A 21,427-nucleotide genomic window follows, 5' to 3' on the forward strand; every position below is an offset into this window, starting at 1 on the left:
ACAACTGCAACTTTCAGTCGTTCAATAGTAAAATTACCTTGTTGGTCAAGACAATGCTGACGGACAACATATTAAACCTCGATTAGAGACAGATTTGTTCTTTTACTGTACTGTAGCTTGGGCTCAGATTTTTGAAAGGTGACGGCATTTATATACCTTTTAAAAGTACACTGTCGCCACAGAGAGCACAAATTCACCAAACAAGTAACCATATCTCCCCCTTCCCCTCCCTTCTTCTCTCTCTCCCTCTGTCTGTCTGTCTGTATCTCTGTCTATCTGCCTGCCTGCCTGTCTGTCTATCTGACTGACTGTCTGTCTGTCTGTCTGTCTGTCTGTCTGTCTGTCTGTCTCTCTCTCTGTCTGTCTGTCTGTCTGACTGACTGACTGTCTGTCTGTCTGTCTGTCTGTCTGTCTGTCTGTCTGTCTGTCTGTCTCTGTCTATCTGCCTGCCTGCCTGCCTGCTGTCTGTCTGTCTGTCTGTCGTCTGTCTGTCTGTCTGTCTGTCTCTATCTCTCTCTCTCTGTCTCTCTGTCTCTGTCTCTGTCTCTGTCTCTCTCTGTCTCTCTCTCTGTCTCTCTCTGTCTCTCTCTCTCTGTCTCTGTCTCTGTCTCTCTCTCTGTCTCTCTCTCTCTCTCTCTCTCTCTCTCTCTCTCTCTCTCTCTCTCTCTCTCTCTCTCTCTCTCTTGTTACCTCCTTAAAATATAATCAAATAGCTACACGAAAGGCTTTCACCATATCACGGCTGTATCATTTCGGTACTAACATGAGTAGCAACCGCAAATATTTCACGCTAACATGCTTAGCACATAAAATTTATGTCTCAGACTGACATTCGTTGTTTTATGGAGCCTTTAAAATCGCCTAATCACAGTGACAGTCCTGCCCGAACAGAGAATTACGTTTTATGTGGCAAATATAAGAGTTCCGTTTGAAACGGTTACCTAATTTATGGCGATAATAAACAGTTTGAGATGGTCTACAAGAACCACACTTAAGATCAATCCCCGCTCCTGGATGCATACTGTTCGTTCTGGTTCCTGTGAATTAAAATGTCTCATATCGCGAAGTGTATTAATAATACCTCTTACTGACCACGAATATATAAGCAGTACGTATACTGTACTGCTTCCCTGTCAGTCAATAAAATGTTAATATAAGGGCGAAACAAAAACAATATATAATGACCAGAGTATAAATTTAGTAACTTATTCCTGTTTCGAAAGAAACTCGTGACGACAACATCATCGGCAAAAGTCGAATCGTTCAGTGGATACTCAATACATTTCCATGGCTGTCAGTTTTTTGGGGGAATTAGTTGTTTAAGCGATAACTCTTGATATGTAGACTTTTGCAGCAGGAAAACGTTGTGAACTCAGGCTAGCGCCGCAATGTCCGACCCAACGAAGGTGTTCGTAAAGACTAATTTGAACATTGCCGCGATACTGATCTTTATACTGACGTTATGGTGTATGAATCATTCGATTACTGGTATGTATAGACCGCTCTCTTGTCAACGTTCCCTTACCTGTAATAATTGGTGCATTGTCCATTTTCTATCAATTTGTAAAATGCATTTTCTGGTACTCCAATAATCATGATGTAGGAAAGTTTCACAGAGTCTGAATATATTGTAAACGACTCAAGTTACGTCTAGACTTCTAAAACTCGGTCTTAGAATTAAGATGGCTTTTGAGTAAAGGATTTTACCTGACTGAGATCCTAAAAGTGGCCGCTGAATTCCATTAACCTCCAAGATAACAAATTTAACGAATTCATGCTATAGATTTTGCGAGTTTTGTGCACATTGTCCCATGGCTAAATTTCTCGATGAGGCTGTATTGTTAAAGAAGTTGCGTAACACATTAAACTGCGAACTCTGAAAATGTATTTACAAGCAAAACGGGGGAAAACTTGGACAATTGCGACTCTGTTATTCATAAATAAACCATTAAGCAATATTGGTACATGATCTGGGTAGTGGCCACCATGCACATTTGCAGGTGCAACTAAATAGCATGCAGTCGTAGTCTGAATATTTATTCGAATGAAGAATTCGAGTTTCTACTTTCAGTTGAAAGCGCAAATGTCCACATCACTGCTGTCAACCTGCCACTACTTTCTCTGTCGGGTGCTGTTTCAGTGTGCTGTTGATGCGTCGTTTCTAAACTGTGTTCGTGGTAAACAACAGGCGCCACAGGGGAACTATAAATAAATAGTCAAAGAGATATTGCATTATGGTTCGACTTCCTTTCTGCTCAGCAATGTTTGATTGTGTATGTGTATAGTGTATGCATTACACTTATCAGTAGTCTGGGCGCGTCCAATACAACATAAATACATGAAAAGAGAAGCTATCATGAACGTAATCGTCGTATCCCCATCGCAGGACTGACAGTTGATATCGTGGTCGTCACATGTACGTTGTATGACCCTTCTTGAATGCCGCTCTGTGAAGCCATTGCTTTTGGAGAGTAGTGTGAAGACTTAAATTTCCTTTAAAGCATTACAATTATTGATGGAGACATCCGGGAATGTCAGAACTAGTTTGGTTCGTTTTCCTGCAGCCATTTGCCTTATGAGCATAAATCATATAAGCTGTAACTAGCGCTCATTTACCCCTGACCACCATGACTCTAGTGGTGACCTTACAGATTTAGACGAAGGAAATGTAAATATTTCCTCCTACGTATGCATTGTTAGTTTAGAACAAAATGCTATAACGCAAAAAAGTATGTAAAAGTGTATAGGTTTTTAATTACTTTGTTGTTTTAGTTAATTTTGTGCAAGGTAATGTAGTTCTCATATAGTTCAAATGCATACATTTGTCTCCGTGTGGTTCAAGTATATCAAAATACTACAGATTTCCTTAGTTATTGTTTGGTTTTGATTTACTTCATTTCGTCGACCTGGTCAACCACTAGGGTAACTTGTGACAGTTTCGTGCATTTATTGGCAGTTGTTGCCATGTGTCACATAGTTTTCTGTCGAACACTAGATATTAAACTCATATAAGTAAATTATAACCATAGTACAGGTTAACAAGTTTCGGATTCCCCTTTTGTAAAGGTTTGCCAACAGCGTACAGATTCTCGAAGAAGTAGCGATTTACTAGTTATCAGTACACTTCTATTGTCACAGTGTAAATCAGTACTGGCTACCTTGCATGATTGCTTAGAGATTTGCCTGGTAAAGTATCCCTGATAGCAATAAGTAGCCGAAATGAAACAAGAGGCACAAGGACAAGGAGTAGTATGAATGTTTCAAACACACAAAGTAAATTTCACCGATCTTCATAATAAACTGAAAGATCCTAGATATACATGTACTTAAAACTCGTCAGTTCAGGATGTTCCTGTATGCAATGGCCATGATAAGATAAGGAGGAATCGCAATTTTTCTGACGATTTTCAAATGCAATTTTCCATGTTCTTAGGTGCCAGTGCCTTCAAAGGCGATCTTGAAGAATTGGTTGGTTCCGGCGATGGAATTGATAACTGCATTGGAAAAGTGTGTCTGAATGGCGGTACCTGCCTGGACAGCTCTAATAACGACGACCAAGACCTGTATAATGAAAGATTGCCCTTTTGCTCATGTGTTTCGGGGTACACAGGAGAAGATTGTGGAATTTCAGGCAAAAAAATGAAAAGTTTATATATAGTTTTCCGTTCCTTGAATATAATTAAACATTACATTTATTGTCTCCGGAAATAGAGTAACATTTTTTGAATTATAAATCAACAGATGCAACAACCGACATTACGGGAAAGATTGGAAGTGAAACAACAACGGAGAGCAAAGATACAGAAGTGAACGAAAGCACATTATGTCTTGATAAGGAAATAGGTAGGGCCTATTGGTGCACTTTTCGTCAATGTCTGTCTTACAAATATCTTAACAAATACTAGGCGATATAGTGAAATTAAATTACGTCTGTGGTAAATAATAATGCCATATACCCAGAGGAAGTCTCCATAAAAATTATCTGAGATTCATATATTATTCATTTCTACTTATAAGAGAACGAGGGAATTACAGGAAAAATGCAGTGATCTGGGGACTACAGGCTGCCGTCCTAAATAAGTGCACCATCTAATTGTGAGTGTGTAATTTACGTTTCATTAATTTTGTTTTTTACCTGTAGGGATCGTCATTGGGGCAGCCGGATTGTGTCTTCTGATGATTATTATTGTACTCATTATAGTCGTGGTTTTACTCTGCCAAAGGTACGTCACAAGATTTCACAAAGCGATTTATGTACCGTTGGTATTTGCTTTTGCGTGCCCATGTGTATTTCTTTCGATTATATGCTGCTTACATGTGTTTACGTACCACTTGTCAGTGATTAAAGACCGACGAATGACTTTTAATGTTTGAGATTATTTGATCTGATTTAAAATCATATTTTGTCTACTACGTTCGAATAGTAGTGCCTAACTACAATCAAAACCACACAATGGACGACAGAATCAAGAAATTCTGATCGATACAAGTAACAATATTAATCACATGTTCTGTAGATCGAGGGCTTTACGATGAAGAAAGATTTGCAAGCAGCGATGATAATGCAAAACAGAATATTGTGCAATTAACATGTACGCATAAAGAGAAATATTGGGAAATACTGAATCCCAAAGTTTTGGAGATCATCTAGCCGGAGTTTAAACATTGGTGAAACCAGTTTTTCTTCCATTTTTACAGAAAAAGAGTCCAGGAACGTAAAACCGAAATCTGTACGAAAGCGTACGATCGTCTTGGTTTCCGAATAACACTTACGAATCTGCCGATCAGGTGAATGCCGAATGCGTCGTATCTGTAGTTCCCATGGAAATGACAGTCAATACTAACTTGGACCCTTCGGGCCATAATGGTATTCGAGACTATGACTTCGGACGAGCGACCTATGAGAAGATCAGAGAAAACAACGGCGCACCTCACATTTACATGCATTTGCAACGTCAATGACGTAAGAAAATGCGATGGAAATTAAAATCGATGAGCGAACATCAATTAATAATTAGCTTTGCTGCGTTATGTACACTGTATTGATATCTTATGTCTCAAATTGTCCCCGTCAAGTCTAGTAGTAATCTGTTTATTGAAAATCGTCACGTGATAGTTAAGAACAATACAAATAAACTAACTCGTTTTTGTGTATCAGATACATCTTTCACATGATGAATTCATCTGGTAAACTTTGATGTACCATCAACTATCTATGAATTTGATAAAATTACGATCTACAGTGTAGCTAGATCATATTCTTCGCTGGCTAGTATACATCATGATTACAATTCCGGTATTCATTCAAAAAACATCGTAATAGCGTTCAATGTCTACTCCACACTTACGTCTATTTTACGAAGAGTCATTAAATAGAAAACACAGGATGTTTATAAGTTATTAATAATCGTGAGTTAGGTCTTACTTTTGTTCGTTGTCTTTTTTCGCTTGAAGAATGTTTCAATCTGCAACTTCTGGAGTACTAATGATATCAACATGTCTACATTGTAGATTATATTCGTCCTTTTGTAATTAACATTAATGTTGAGTTGCCACGCCCTTTTTATACATTTTATAGACTCATACTTTGACGATATTTCACCACAAAGCAACAAATATCTGAGCGCCCAGGAATTGAATCTTACGCATTACGCCTGTAGTCCTTCCTCTTTGGAATAAAGTTATATCGTTGAAATTGACAAAATTCTTCGCTAGTCTCTGCTTTGTCTGATATCTTGGTAACCTCAACAGTCATGCTTTATATTCCCCAACGGAAGAGTATAGAAACACAAAACAGTTCCGAGTGTCAAATATACCTTAGTGGCGATGGTTTGTTTTCGGTTTCTACTCAAAACATGGTCATAACACCATCTAATGCTCAATGTATTACTTGTGAGGATGTATAAAAAGTAGGTATACGTATGTCGTTGGACAACGGTACAGTGACATACCCTAACTTTCGTTGGATATTAACAAAATGCCCAAATTAATTAACTGAATGTATTTTTCGATATATGTTGTACAGCTGGCTAAAAGCCTAAAATGTGCTTCACGAAAACATCTCGTAGATCTACCATTTGTGATGTATTGTTGTACAGGGTACAGTTACTCAGTGCGTTTCAGTAATCCAACTTTGCAAGCTACACCACTGACATGACAGGTAACCTAGACAGATGTAGATAATTCTTTGATAAATATTTAAGTCATAACCCCGCTACAGGCGGCTATACACGATGTTTTGGTAGAATTCGCGACATTTGGCACTCGCCTATTGGCTTGTTTTATATGTCGTGAGTTCTACCAAAACACAATGTTTACCCGACTGCGGCGGGTACGTTATTGCTATTTTATTTTATAACACACCACATGCTCATACCGTGTCGCGATTGGCCAGAATACGTCACGTGACGAGAAAATGGATACGTCTAGTCCCAAAAAGTGACGTCAGAGGGCATTTTTTGAAACACTATTTCCCTAGAGAAATATTTTGACCAAATTTGGAAGTGTCCTGTCACGTGACAGTAGTGTCGTCTGCAGCTTTGCAATAATGGCGGGTGACTAGAACGTGATGTGCGCCCGGGATGAGCGGCGAGCCTTTCTCTGAAACAGATAGATTTTCATTCCAACAGCGTAAAACCTTGAACAGCTCATCGACGAAAAGATTCAAGTGTAACCAAGGATGTTGCTAGGTATGGTTAGAAATATTTTTGGAAGAAAGTGACACGATGTACTTCTGTAACTTGAACCGCTATGGATTATCGCCAAGTAAACTTATGATGGATTGCTGAAGTGCAAAATTTAGCACATTAAAAACTATAACATAATAAAACATGAGCGTGTGGTGTGTTACAAAACACCTATAACCTGGTCTTTATTCAGGCTATAGCGCTCGTTTATTACCCCTCGTGGCCGTGCGTTACCAGAAACACGTCACAATACCCCTCGGCCTACGGCCTCGGGGAATAGCGATGTGTTTCTGGTAACGAACGGCCATTCGGGGTAATAGACGGGCGCTATACCCCTAATGACCAGGTAATAGGTGTTTATTATCAACTTATGTGTCTCTGTCGTCGCATTGGGGTATTCTCGTCACTTTAGGCCCCAAATGTAGAAAACGGAAGTCTGAGAGATCGAACGTCGGAAATTCAAGGTCCGAGACCGAGCATTTTTGTTGGTATACTCGCTAACAGTTAAACAGTTGAATTCTCGTCCTTTAAAAGTTCACTCTTGAAGAGAGGTCTTCCTGGGTATTAGTTGCAAATCAGCACGTCTGTACTTGAACTAGGACAGATGTTACATTTAGGAAACTTTTCTCTGTCCGCTCATTACAATACTCGGCCATGATTGATGGCAGTGAAGCAGGCAACAGAAAGTGACAGTGTAAGTATGACGAAGTGCCAACAGTAGAGTGAGGCATTTCTAAAACGATGATAAAAAGTCTACAGCAGTGTTAATGGTTGATCCGTTTCACAAAGTTCATCCGAGAGAAAAATTCCATTATCATATACATTAAGACTTAAGAAATATGCAAATGTAAAAACTGCAAATGTAAAACCAGCAATTTAGACGTAGATCAAAGAAAAGGAGAGGGAAGGAAGGGAGGAAGGGAGGGACGCAGCCCTTATCTTATGATATAAAAGGCATTGCATTCTATGCTTGTATCGTCTTGGTTACTTTCGTCTTCTGCCTGAGACAACATTGATGCCATGGCGACTTTAGCTCAACATTGGGCCCGGACGCCGTACCCATGTTGTTGTCGTGTAAGCCTTAATTGAAGTTTAGGCAGTCGAGTCCAGAAATACGAATACGAACGTAAAAGCCAGTAACCTAACAAATACCAATGGGTTTACTGTTTATAATTTATGACCGATTCAATTGCGGGGCGGATTCAAGCGGCCATGTTGCTCGTTAAAGTTGAAAATCACATCGATTGGGGACTCAGGACACGGAACAGTTCAGACGCATCATAATCCATGACGTAGACGCGAGCTGTAGTGACGTAGAACGGCCAGACAATGTCAGAGACAATACTCGTGGCTTGAACATGTGACAAGCATAAAAACTGTTGACAATTGAATTTAAATCATCGATATCAACGTAGCTACATGTGGAGTGAATGACATCAGATTACGGGTCATTTCAGAATACTCAACCATTCATTCTATTTCCCTCTTCACAGGACAATGGTCATCCGGTGGTTTTAGGAGTAGACCACGAAACCTGTTACTGAACAAAACTACTTAGAATACAAAAAACGTTTTGAATATTTAGCCCTTACAATCAAACAGTTATTTAGAAGTGAATGTTGCGTTCTTGTTTCATGGAGACATAAATGATTGTTTTTGTTTGGTAATTAAATTAACAAATGACAAATGAATGCATAATTTGAATAAAAAACTGTTGATCGAACAGAAAACATGAATAAATGAATGATTTTGTGAATTGATGGTAAGACAGAGATATAGAGAACGGTCAACAAAGCTATCGTTTATTATCAACCAAGGATTAAATGAATCGTTGAATGAACCAACGAACCAACGATCAAATGAGTGAATAAAGGCAAATAATGAACCGCTTAGGATGAATCAGTAGTTCACTGCAATCATATTTCTTTGTTCAACAGAAAACTTTAACAGAACAGATATCCAAGCTTTGAACCACAAATACGCAGGACTCTGCGCTTGCGCGCCTCAATTGTAGGCATAATCAACGAATACAACGCTCCAACTTCGTCACTCAGCACACGGGTAATTTGAATTTATGTGAAATGACCAAAGATTAAATTCACTACTTGTTCCGCTTTCGACCGAAACTAGTGACGACAAGACCGTGACAAAGAAAACAATCATAGTGTTGTGGGGAATGTGACTGCGTGTCCATGATCGTCAACTATCTCAAAGACTGTAAGCTATATTTTCCATCATCTTGTGGCAATTAACTGTTAACTGTGGTTTTGTTAACTCCGGCTGGTGGGGAAATACCTGATGAAGTGACGTTCTGTTGGTGCCGAAATTCATAAGGTGGACAAGACCTTCGCAAACGTTAAAGAGAACATGACGTATAAATTAATCTTCATGGCGTTGTTATGGTTTTCAGATCAAACCATTACAGGTATGTATTTGCCACCGTAGCTTTCTGCTGTTAAAAGCGTCCATGAACAGTTAATCTTGTTTTTATCATTTTTGTAAAATACAGGTACTTGTGAAATACACGGACAGGGCTACAGTACTGCAATAATCGGATTGCACTATAGCCCCACAAGTCGTATTATTATTACTCATAGACTAAGACGGAAATAACCCTCCAAATTAAAATACGAATGTGAAAGTAATGCTTGAATAATTTGCGGAAACAACTGACTCGAAACCTTTGGATGGCGTTAAAATGGATTCCGTAATCCCTGCGATAAGTTTTGAGCGCGGCCATTTTGACCAGTCAACAGTATTTTCGCCGATTAGAATCTATTCAGTAGATTTTTGTTCTTAAAAAAAACGTATTTTTGCCGAGGTAGGCCGAGCGATTGTCCGATATTTACCCCGTACATGTACATATATATTCCCCGTTCACCTTGCTTACGCAACCAACGAATAGGGTGATTGATAACTTGACCATGGCGTATTGACATTATTCTAAAAGCAGTTCAGCTTTGATTAATGGAAACTACATCCTTTTTGCGAAAAATAACCAATTTACAATGCCATGTGATAAGTATATTAATCCCTAACGTATTCTTCTCTTCAGCTTAAAGTGTACTCAAGACACGGTCATTGCGACAATCGTACTTTGCTTCGCCGAACGAAGAAAAAGTTGGGGAATAATACTTGTACGTTACTGCATTGTATAATATTTGCAGGGCTAATGGTTTTGAAGGGACAACGAAAATGTGCTTGCTTCGTCTAACTGAATTAAAAATATCTTTAAAGTTCAGAGTATATAAACACAATAAACTAGCAGACTGGAAGCTAAATGGCGGCATGATCTTTGTGCGCTCTGGCCACAGAAAGAGTTTGGCTGAACACGACGTATCGTCATTTATTTTGATGAAATGTGATTTTGCCTTGTTGATAGGCGTCACTTCGTTTGGGGACACATGGAGTGCTTCTGGCGATGGCTTTGATAAGTGTCTTGGTAAAGAGTGTCTGAACGGCGGTACCTGCATGGACGATGTTGACGCTGAAGATTCGCCCGTTTGCGCATGTGCATCGGGGTACACAGGGGAAGATTGTGAGATATCTGGCAAGTATATGAAGATTTCATGCTAAATTTGGCCGGCAGATTTTGTTTGGCCTGATACAAAATAAAATGTCTGTAGTGAAATTTCACAGACATGTCACTATGCAACATTGTTAAGAAATATAAGACATACCGAGTCTAGTATGGGTTCGTTTTATTCACGGCGGTATGAATATCTATGAGTAAATGTCCCAAGCCCAGCGTATGGTCACACCACAAGTATTTAAAGTATGGAGCATCAGATAGACTAATGATTGCAGCAATGTTTAGAATACAAGCTCTGGATATTATTTGTTTATACTTTACGAAGCTTGGTATCTGTATCGCTTTTCACATTTGCATAGAAAACTAAACGTCCGGAGAACATATTCTATTTATACGGTGGAGGACACCTCGAGACACACAAAAAAACATCGGGTATAATCCTTTACTGGCACATGCTCTACCAACCTAGCTACCTAGCTACCTAGCTACCTAGCTACCTACCTACCTAGCTACCTAGCTACCTAGCTACCTACCTAGCTACCTACCTACCTATCTACGGTACATGTACCTGCCTACCTACCTACCTACCTACCTACCTACCTACCTACCTACCTACCTACCTACACACCAACTGACCTACCTACTTACCTACCTACCTACCTACCTACCTACCTACCTACCTACCTACCTACAAACCAACTAACCTACCTACCTACCTACCTACCTACACACCAACTAACCTACCTACTTACCTACAAACCAACTAACCTACCTACCTACCTACCTACCTACCTACACACCAACTGACCTACCTACTTACCTACCTACCTACCTACCTACCTACCTACTACCTACCTACCTACCTACCTACCTACCTACTTACCTACCTACCTACCTACCTACCTACATACCTACCTACCTACCTACAGTGTACCTTTGCCTACCTACATGTAGTACCTACATGCATGCCTATCTATATACACACACAGTTTGTACAAAGTAAATGTTCTCATAAATGTATGCTACCGCATTGATTATACCCACTCTGTTACTTTTCTACTTCTGTGATGTGGTTACGAATTGAAATACCACATATTGTCTTTGCAATAGGAATAATAGTTTTATTTACAATCAACAGATACGGAAGGCTCAGATGCGGAAGCGGAAAAAAACAGAATTTGTGTGGATTCGGCAATAGGTACTAAGCTTTGATGTTTTTGTTTATTATTTAATTTGAGAAAATATTCTCAAGGATATCAGGGAATATCAAGGACAAAATCTTCATTCATGATAAGTTAAGTTTAAGTGCACAATTTTTGTACGTGCAGTACATGTACACTCTTTACAAAACGCTTGTATTATAAATTAACTTTATGAAGTTATTGAAAACATATGCCCCGAAGAAATGAACAAGAGAATCCATGGAAAGGCGTACACTAAATTTTATCCAACAATTAACCTAAATATATATTTTCTTATAATTAGTTAACAGGGAAATCAAATCGCTATGACCTGTGCACTAAAGTGCACAACGTCTTAACTTATTCACATCATTTAAATGTATGGTTTGCAATTAATTTACTTTATTATATTTTTCTAATTTAAGGAATCGTGGTCGTGATCGCTGGATCGTTTTTCCTGATTGGTGATATTGTACTCGTTGTTTTGGTGATTGTACTTTGCAAAAGGTAAGTCATGTGGCTTCGCGTAGCTATTTCAGCTCTCTCAGTGTTTGGCTTTGTTTTATTCTCGCTATTTCAGTCTCTTATATGTTGGTTGCTGAGTGTGTCTATCTCTTGTCAGTGGTAACGATGGTCTTAATATCTAGACTCTTTGTAGCTGTCTGGTGGAAAAGCAAAGATTTTACCCTGAGTGTTAACATTCCATGTAAAAGACTTCGCAGTCATATATTCATTACTATGTTGGAATACTTTGATAAACATACTTGTACTTCCTTTAATATACATTATGGTTCCAACTATGCCACCAAAATCAAACAATGGATCGTAGAATCAATAAAGTCATTGCCAGTGGTAAACAACACAAACATGATATACATCGTCGACCGAGAGCTATATGATGAAGGAGAACATTAGTAATACCGAGATAAAGTACCAGAAAACGAAGTGCATTCAGAATGGTGAATTTAATTCACGCTGCAAAATGGTGAATTTAATTCACGCTGCAATTATGCGCGCTGGTAGTATAATGAATAAAAAGTGTCTTTTCAAAAGAAAATGTTTTAGACTTCATTCACAAATAATGCTAGTGTGTGTATGGGGAAGCGATAAGGGGATGGTGAATGAAATGTTCATTTGTTTTAGGTCCTCCTCACTACCCTCAAAACATTTCAAATTCCACCCATCTATGCACGTTCAAATCGAATCCTCCCAACTATGCCCAAAAAATTATTAACCCAGCAACATTTAACTAAAAGTTTGATTATCTTTTTGTCGTTGTTTCTGCTCTTTGCATCAACTCCAATCTCTTGTTTACACCCTATGACAAGGCGTATATTAATCTTCTTTACAAAGAAGCTAAAAGGAGGCAAAACAGACATGACAACTGTCTGGTGTTGCAGCGACCGAAGGTCACCAGCAGGGGGGGAGCTCGAAAGGGGCATGTGTCCGCTCTCGAACAATTCTACTGATCTTCAGTGATACAATTTTTACCAGTTTAACATTTCCTGATGTCTATTTTCAGAGATGAGTTCAAATGGCAAGTTCAAGTACAATTATTGTGCAATGCAATTCATAGTATTGATAGTGTCGTATTGAAATACTCAGTATTCAGCTTGCCAATAAAACCCGTTAATGAGTGATGTGCTTTTTTATCGCTGACAAACAAATTTCAATCTGGACTATAACTCAATCATCATTAATTTTATATACATACACATGCTTTGATGATAAGTTGTGTTTTCAGCATGCCGGGAGATACCCAAAACTGTAGTTGATATACTGAATAGAGATATTTACAATTATCAACAATTGCAGTTCTTACCCTTGTTACAAGGTCTCTTTGTGTTCTCTCCAATAAATATTCAATTACATTCAAACTATGTGATATTTTTCAAAACTTGTCATGAAACGCCAAAACATGATTCCTGTATTTGTCATTATTTACATTCGAAGCGTTGGATGACATATCCACGTTATTCATTATTTTTTTATTTAATTACCCATTAAACTGTGGATTCTAAAAATGTCGAAATGGGAACTATAATGTTTTTCAGATCCTTCCGCTATACCTGGTGCAAACCGTTCAAATCCCCTTTACTACCCTAGAGCTTTTAAATCCCCGCCTTGATTCCCCGACCCCAAGCTTGCCCCACCAATTATTTGTGAATGCAGCTTTAGTTTTGCCAGAGGTTAAATATTAAATGGAACAAGTTTATCTTTCCTGTTACAGAAAAAATGAAAGTATCCCTGGCAAATTCAACGAAAGCATTCGGTCTGCGCAGTCTCCAGAAAACCAATACAAAGCTGCCAACAGTGTGAATAGCAACTTCGGTGTACCTGCAGATTACGTGGAAATGACATCCAACCAAGTTGACCCCTCGCGCTTTATGGGCAATCGTGACCGTGACTTTGGACGTGCAACTTATGACGAGATCAAAGACAACAACGCTGACCCTTCACCTTACACGAATATGCAGTAATAATGACGTCACAATCAATGGATATTAAAGTCGATAAGCAAAAATAATTTAATTAATGGATTTTAATGGATTGAATTGGCTTGTTGTTCATCTGAAATTCGTCTGTTAACAATGGAAAAGGGAACTTTTTGTCAAATGGTGCCCTGGTTAACTCACGATGGACAGTAATTCTTAAGGATTAATGAATAATATTTTTTTATAATAAGTAGTTTTTTGTGAAAATAGTATAGCCTGTGATAAATGCAAGGGCATATGAGTGGTATGACCTTACGACTGAATTCGCTAGGCTTATCTGATGTAAATTAGCGATAACAGGTAACGTTTATTAGCATGATGACAGTATCGCGTCGCTGGTAGTACTTATGAATTATTGTGTGAACATTCTTTTTAAAAGAGGAGAACATTATTGTTTTAAATATTTTGTGTAGGCCAATATTGAGTTGTGAAGAAGATATATTACAGAAGTCATGTAACAGAAAATTAGATATGGAGATTTGAGTAATGATAATTTTGTGAGAAGAAAGATAAACAGAGACTTTGCATCCCAGAAAATAATTTTTATAAGTTTTAGAAAATGTACTTTGATTTTCGGAACGAAATTGAATTTATTTCAACTAAGATTTGTTTCGACGGAAAATAAACAATGAAAACAAGGAATATTTTTTTATCAAGTGACAAAAGTTTTCAAAATAATGTTATTGGAGAATTTATTGCTAGAAAGAATTATAGAGCTAAAACGTGACAGGCAACTAATATTAAAACGAAGATGAACGTTCTCTAAGACACGTTTCATGTATAACAATTTGGTAGCCATACAACTAATGTCGACATAACAGTCAACTGACTCTCGAAACGTATGTGTTTTCGTACAAGGTCAAGCACTCAACAAAACACATGGTTTTTACGTTAAATACGAAATGAGAAGGGGTCCCTATCAATTCTTGTTGTTTTGGAATGTACTTGTTTAGTTTACGATTTTATGAGAATTTATAATATCCATAATGTCAATCACTGCATTTATGATTTTATTTTTATTTCATAGTTATTATAAAACTGAAGTGAAGTTTTGAAAAACATTTAACAACTCAACCTTTGGCAGTATAGTATTGCAAAGCAACCAAAGTTCTTACTGAAACCAATACAAAGACACAAGTGTATTGAAGAGCAATGATTTGAAATGGACTAGAGTCTTGGTTAGCCTCTACTGAGTCAGTTGAGGGAGCTCATCCTCTCTGAACTAGACCTGTTTTGTATTGGACTAAAATAAAGAACTATGCAGGACTGTGATGAAACGTAACTGAGGTATTGCTGAACACAGAAATTATGAGAAAAGCATTGTCAGTGTGAATTGAATGAAGGACAGTGCAATCTCTCTAAAATAGGGTGATTGTTATTGTTATTGTTATCAGGAAATTTGAATTGAAGGCCATCACGTTCATACGCAATAGAGTGAGTGAAGGACAGTATTTTTAACACAGAGTAGGCTGTAGAACGGTATTTCCATTACATAGTATGGTGACGGACAGCATTTCACCATATATTCCGGCGAAGGAAAATGATACCAATGCAGAATATAACGAAGAACACCATATTCAACACCTGATAGATGTAGCTGTTGTATGTACGGCACAAAATACGCAACCTCAGAGGCTCCATCAAAGCGGAAATACAGGATGAGCATAAGGCACATATACTGTTGTATTTATTGGTGGCACTGTCCAATGGGCGAAGTCAGTGTTGATTGTACTGTCAGGTTTGGCCGGTGAAAGGTCAAAGCCTGGGGGTTGGTATGCGTGTAGCCGAAAACCGCATGTACCCTTGTTCTTTTTGTCTGGGCCATTTGTGACAATAGGGACTTTCTGAAAGAGGGAATATCAAAGCAGGCGCCGGAATGGGACCGATTTATGTAAAGCTGAGAGGCATGCTGACCCTTACGGGAATGATTTTGAGGCTGGTCCTGATGCGGACCAGGTGGACACTGTTAGTGACACTGTTATTGCCGCTAACCATATGGAGACTTTAGCTGGAGGGCGTACTGCGTTTTATAGTTTAGCGAATCCCGACCAAGGGATTTTTCTGCTTCTAGCTGACCCTTCAGGGCTTTTTCTGTAACTGGTGTTTTCCTACAGTGTAGGGATTTTCCAGTGATCGGTTAAACATGTGGTCTTAAAAAATATGTGTTTTTTTTTGCTCCTGTCTGTCGCGACTGCAAGGGAAGGTATAATGCTGTTATTTGGAATGTGAATAGAAATTTTCGATCATATAAGGGCGCGCCTCTTGTGATACACGGGTTCAAATTCGCGATATTGCTATTCATCTTCGAATGCACCAGTCCTATTTTGACATTTACAGATGTGTCCTCTAACATGCCTTGGAAGACAATAAAATTAAATCATTGAATAGGCATATTAAAACATTAAGATAATCTAAATGACGGCTGATAATTTCGACCTTTAGTACCGCAGTATATTGCATTGGCATTGTTGTGCATAAAGTTGTTGGAATTTTATTTTGAAATTGATTATTGGGGATGCCATAGTGAGTGCGACAACCCGTTCATTTAAAAAAATACTTTTATTGACATGTTATGATAAGCCTTGCACGTAATTGTAAATAGCAAAACTGAAAATCGGACATCCGATGCAGGCTATGTGGACTAGTAGATGAATTGAGTACTGCAGATGTTTCCGGGAGATAGGAAGAGGTATTGTAGCAGAAACACAACAAACAACTAACGCTACTAAATGTTTCGAATTGAAAAATTGACTACATGAAAAGCAAGGCAGTATGTTAAAAATAAATCATAACAATTCATTAATGAAATGAAACGTGACGCAATCAGAGGTAATGCAAAATATGGTGACCAACGGGTGTCCTGAAATGAAAGATGTCATTGCGCCAGGAGGGTGCTAAATGAATGAAGGGTGTTATTATGATTGGGCTCCCCTAAGATAAAATGTGCTATAAAATTGGAGCTCACGAAGAGCTCGGGGAAAATGAAAAGACATGGCTGAAAGTAACTGGTTCTTTTCATTTCTTACCAGCCTTATATTTTACTTTTATATTTTTCAGAGGCTACCTCTTCAATGTTTTCTTTTTTTTTTAAATCTTCTAGACTTATAAAGCTTAAGAGTGTAACATGGTCCACCTCTTGAGAAGACAGCTTTACTCTTTCGCATATGTTCCTGATGAACACTGTGATTCTCTTGTTTGCGTAAAGTAATAATTGTAATTTTACAGTCTCAAAAAGTTTATTAAAGCTCCCGTGTACATTACAAAATTAAAGACTGCCGTATTCAAAAGACGTCCTTATCCCCATGAAACTGATGCAAACATATCCATTTAAAAGATTTAATAGTTTGGATATATTTTGGTCAAAACAACTTTGTTTGCTGATGCGAATAAAACAAAATGAAGGGAAATGAACTTTCAACTTTCTGTTTATGTTAGGCTCATCATTGATGATGATGCAGCTGAACTTTCATTTATTTATAATGTGTAACTGTGAGTGCAACGCTAAAAGGTCAACACGAGGCATAGCAAAAACTGTTCGGAGTCATATCTTTATTACCTTTTTTAACTTTCACTTCAACTCGAGTGACGATAAAACCAATAAAAAGCGTATCTGTGCACGGAATCTGACCCAACGCCCATATAAATCATATTTTACCCTATTGGACGTGTATACCGATTCGAAAACGAGTTAATAGTTGCACTGATAACTGTTGATTGTTTGCCTTTTCTTATTGTGAAACTTACTGAGTTGCACAATTTTCCGAGAACGTGAAAGAAATCATTGAATCTAAAACAATATTTGCTTACCTTCTGAAAATTATATTCAAAATTTGCAAAGTTATGCAACTGTCAGGGGCAAAACAAAAAACTAAATTCACGACAGTATCTGAATTAATATTTTGCAATTTTCATGAAAATATACAATTAGAGGCACAAAAGTTTCCGGGAGAACCAATCCACTAGTTCAGGGAAACAGATGTGTTGGTAAACCTTTTGCAAATACAGCGCACCCCGACCATTAGCTCATCTCTCATTTTCCCGCTGCACATCGCTGCCAGACAGGTAAAACACCCACCCAGGTGTTCACAAATGATAACTGATAAACGCCGAGAGAGTGAAATAAGTTCATGTCTCTGATCTGTGACGGTTCACTGAAAGCCAAAGGGACTTATTTTCGCTAATGTGTCACCTTAACTTCAAATAATAATAAGTTCATTGAAAATTGTAACTTCCTGCAGTGAAGCTAATTAATAATTGTGTTTGTGTTCACGAAAATGCAAAAGAAGCGTTTTCGCGAGTAATGCTAGTCCTGAAAGTCTTCTTTAGTGAAGATAGCGTGTAAAAATAATATCTTAGTATGGCGTTTGCCAGCCATTGTATATCGCGAATATACCACAGTTGTTTTAGCGTCTCGACCAATCAGATCGCAGTATTTTGGCCATCAATATGCTGGTATGATATAATACCACTTATTGCACTATTATACAGATCATTATATTATATAACGAAGAAGTAAAGCACAGGCCACTTTGATTTTAAAAGTCTGAATCGTCAGTAATGCATACATCGAATTTCTCTCACTTGGCAATAATCCCAGTGGCCTTGAGCGCCTCACGTTTAGTTAGAAAGCTTCCATATTGCATATCATCTGAAAAAGAATTCATGCAGGCATACGCTTTATTTATAGAAGCAATTTTGTGGTATCTGCTTGTGATCTACAACGTCTTAGAATATTTCTTATACCTGTTGTGGTATGTTTCTGCTACCAACCGTGTGCACCAGAGTATAGATGCCCAAGAAAAAACATACTCCTCTAGATGCCAATATAATTGAGCTCTTGGCAACAGTTAAGTTGTGCACGTGGTTAACAGCATCAATTGAATGTTTTGGCAACACGCTGACATTGACCTTTATACATCGAACATAAAGAAAAAGGTAGCTTATGCATGGAAAGCAATCTTGACGAAGCACTTATAGTAAGGATTGTTTATACCAGCTAATTTTTATTTCAAAATACCGTAGATTTTCGATCGGATTTCAACTCACAATGTGCGGCACCCAGACACAAGCAGTGGAGTTCACAAAGCACTGGCACTCCAATACTCACTATCGCACATCGCACACAAACTTTATCAGAGCAATGAATACATCGCTTAACAAGGCAAAAGACTGCTTCGGGGACAATTTTGTCCACAAGAAGGGATATCAACGCAGGATAGAAAATACAGTAGATTTTGGATCGGATTCGAACTCACAATGTATGGCATACAGTCACCTAGCGAAGACATTGCAGTCAGAACCGCTCGGCCAAATCCCATCTTTAGAAAAAGAACGTTATTACACCGACATGTTTTGAAATAAGTTACATTTCCTTTCCCAGGCGACCTCGTTAATGTTTACGCGGTTACGTTATTCGCCATTTAAAGTATCCTATCACAGTTGACCCGCGCATAATTGAATCGTTAATGTGAATAACGACAATCAGTTTCGCTTCTATTTTTAGGGATTCAAATAGAACATTTGATAAGTTCTAGATATGAATATTTTTCACTTTGCTACTCAGGTTTTGTATCAATGAAATTGTTTACTGAAGGAGACTCATTTCCATATCAAAATAGCCTTTCTTTCGGATATTGCATTGCATTTTGGAGTTTCAAAGTACTGGGATATAGTTTTTAAAATACCAAACCTATACTTGCACTACGTAAATCACTGAAGTATTTATTATTGGTTGCCAGTCATGACTGCCCTCTGTATGTTATCTGTGTACAACTAGGGTCACCATAAAATCATGTTTTAGGTTTCACTTGTTCTTTTACCGATTGCAGTTACCAAGACAATGAAAGGTCAATTTGAAAACAATCAACAAACATTGCAATCAGAAGGTTGGCTATCGTCAGTCCTTGTGTTTTTTCCTGCTGGATTAGGAAAGCTCGATAACACTTTAGTTCGAGGTCCGTCACGACAGAAGGAAACCACAAACAAGCCAAGCGCATTTAACCTAGACACAAAAGGAAATATGAATAACTATGTAATCACTTACCTATTGACTCTCCTGTTATGCTTACAAGACAACGGCCTTTCCAGTAATGGTATGTACGTCATATAGCTATTGCTTTTTTGTAATTTGTCGAGATATGCAAACAGACATATAAAGACAAGTTTTTTTTCCTGATTTGTATCGGCGATCAAATTCTGTGTCTTCTTGACATCAATATTAAAGTGAACGTCGTATTGGGTTAAATTGTTGCAAAATTTATCGAAGGAGAACTTTCGTAATGAATGCAGGCTATCACCGCTAGAAACGTTTTTCTTATCACCCAAGCACGTTCTTTTCCAAACTATTTTGAAATTCACTACATATCAAGCACAGAAAGATCAATTAAATTTGGACCGTACCCAATGATGCGATGATGTCTCGTGGATTTGCTTTGTACTACCAAAATACAGTTTCTGTTATAGTGTTTCGGTTATCTCGGTGTAGCTTTGTGTCGAGATGACCACTGTTTTAGAAGGAAGGGGTAGGGGAACAAGTAACAAGTACCCGTTTTCAAAAGAAAGTTTCAATATTATCATCATACAATTTTGCGAAATGAAAGACGGGCAAATACAACTCTGCAGACATAGATGTGTGGTCAGGTATATCTTCGTTATTCTTTCGAAACTGCGTGCAGCATATACTGCACAATTGACAAGGACAGCCTAATTGTTTTCCAGGTTGACTGAACAAAGTAGTAGTTGTATATTTTTCCGTTACGGTGAGGCCTTTTGATTTCAGATTTTTTTTGCTGCGTTTAAGGCGCTGAAGGTTGAAAAATACTGGCGTTATGAAGTTGCCATCAGTGCCTAACAGGCACATGTATCATACTTGTGTTGGTGTATCAGGCACTGAATAATGTGATATCTGAATCTATATCACTTTAATACTCTCACTTCTTGCTAGAGACTGGCACATGGCAAAGACAGTCGGCATGTAGCAATCTTTTGAAACTACACCGGACATTAAATTAATGTATCATTATTTGCTTTGGTGAAGTTTTCAAGGGGAAGGTAGTTTATAAAAGCTAGATCTCAAATCGATTAACTTCCTGAGACTTTCAAAGTTAATGAAAACGAAGTGACTCATCTATATAAATAGTCCATGTCAACAGGAACTGGCGTGAGGGCGGTTGATTGAGGGCTGTTTCTGATAAGGTTGAACACCTCGTGAACAGTATTAGAATACTCACATCTGTGCAATATCGAGAAACTTGTAGTGTACCGTTTGAGAAGGCTAGGATATCTTAAATTTGCTTGAAATTGCTGAAAACTTGCTTTAAGTTGTAAAAATTTTCTATGACTATCATCGTGTCCTACACATGAAGGCGCTATGAAAACATCATATGCAGTAGGATTTTACGAACAGTGTTAATCGATTGAGGAATATTTGTCATGGTGCTTTCTGAAGTGGCGCTCCTGTGAGCGCGGACAGTCAGTACGATGGCTGAGAGAGATCTTCCAATGCAAAATGCGAAAATTCAAATACAAAATTCA

The 21,427-nt window shown here is 38.1% G+C and overlaps 2 protein-coding genes across 2 annotated transcripts; both read left to right on the forward strand.

Annotated features, from left to right (window-relative positions):
* The first annotated feature begins 1,302 nt into the window (after positions 1 to 1,302).
* LOC139132538 (uncharacterized) lies at positions 1,303 to 5,273 on the forward strand. Its single transcript, XM_070698845.1, has 5 exons — positions 1,303 to 1,488; positions 3,434 to 3,631; positions 3,742 to 3,843; positions 4,142 to 4,223; positions 4,699 to 5,273. Exons 1-5 carry the CDS (start codon positions 1,389 to 1,391, stop codon positions 4,790 to 4,792), a joined length of 576 nt encoding a protein of 191 aa, XP_070554946.1. The 5' UTR covers positions 1,303 to 1,388; the 3' UTR covers positions 4,793 to 5,273.
* A 3,515-nt stretch (positions 5,274 to 8,788) lies between these two features.
* On the forward strand, positions 8,789 to 15,176 carry LOC139133301 (protocadherin Fat 3-like). The gene is made up of 5 exons (XM_070699831.1): positions 8,789 to 9,111; positions 10,069 to 10,236; positions 11,357 to 11,416; positions 11,825 to 11,906; positions 13,630 to 15,176. The coding sequence occupies exons 1-5, from the start codon at positions 9,054 to 9,056 to the stop codon at positions 13,877 to 13,879; spliced, it is 618 nt and encodes a 205-aa protein (XP_070555932.1). The 5' UTR covers positions 8,789 to 9,053; the 3' UTR covers positions 13,880 to 15,176.
* Positions 15,177 to 21,427: the final 6,251 nt, after the last annotated feature.

The sequence above is a fragment of the Ptychodera flava genome, chromosome 5, assembly GCF_041260155.1.
Source record: "Ptychodera flava strain L36383 chromosome 5, AS_Pfla_20210202, whole genome shotgun sequence".
Classification (NCBI taxonomy): domain Eukaryota; kingdom Metazoa; phylum Hemichordata; class Enteropneusta; family Ptychoderidae; genus Ptychodera; species Ptychodera flava.

Coding starts and splice junctions, on each gene's coding strand:
- LOC139132538 (XM_070698845.1), top strand. CDS start 1,389: ATGTCCGACCCAACGAAGGTGTTCGTAAAGACTAATTTGAACATTGCC. Junction 1,489..3,433: donor TATGAATCATTCGATTACTG/GTATGTATAGAC, acceptor CCATGTTCTTAG/GTGCCAGTGCCTTCAAAGGC. Junction 3,844..4,141: donor ATGTCTTGATAAGGAAATAG/GTAGGGCCTATT, acceptor TTTTACCTGTAG/GGATCGTCATTGGGGCAGCC.
- LOC139133301 (XM_070699831.1), top strand. CDS start 9,054: ATGACGTATAAATTAATCTTCATGGCGTTGTTATGGTTTTCAGATCAA. Junction 9,112..10,068: donor TTCAGATCAAACCATTACAG/GTATGTATTTGC, acceptor CCTTGTTGATAG/GCGTCACTTCGTTTGGGGAC. Junction 11,907..13,629: donor GTGATTGTACTTTGCAAAAG/GTAAGTCATGTG, acceptor TTCCTGTTACAG/AAAAAATGAAAGTATCCCTG.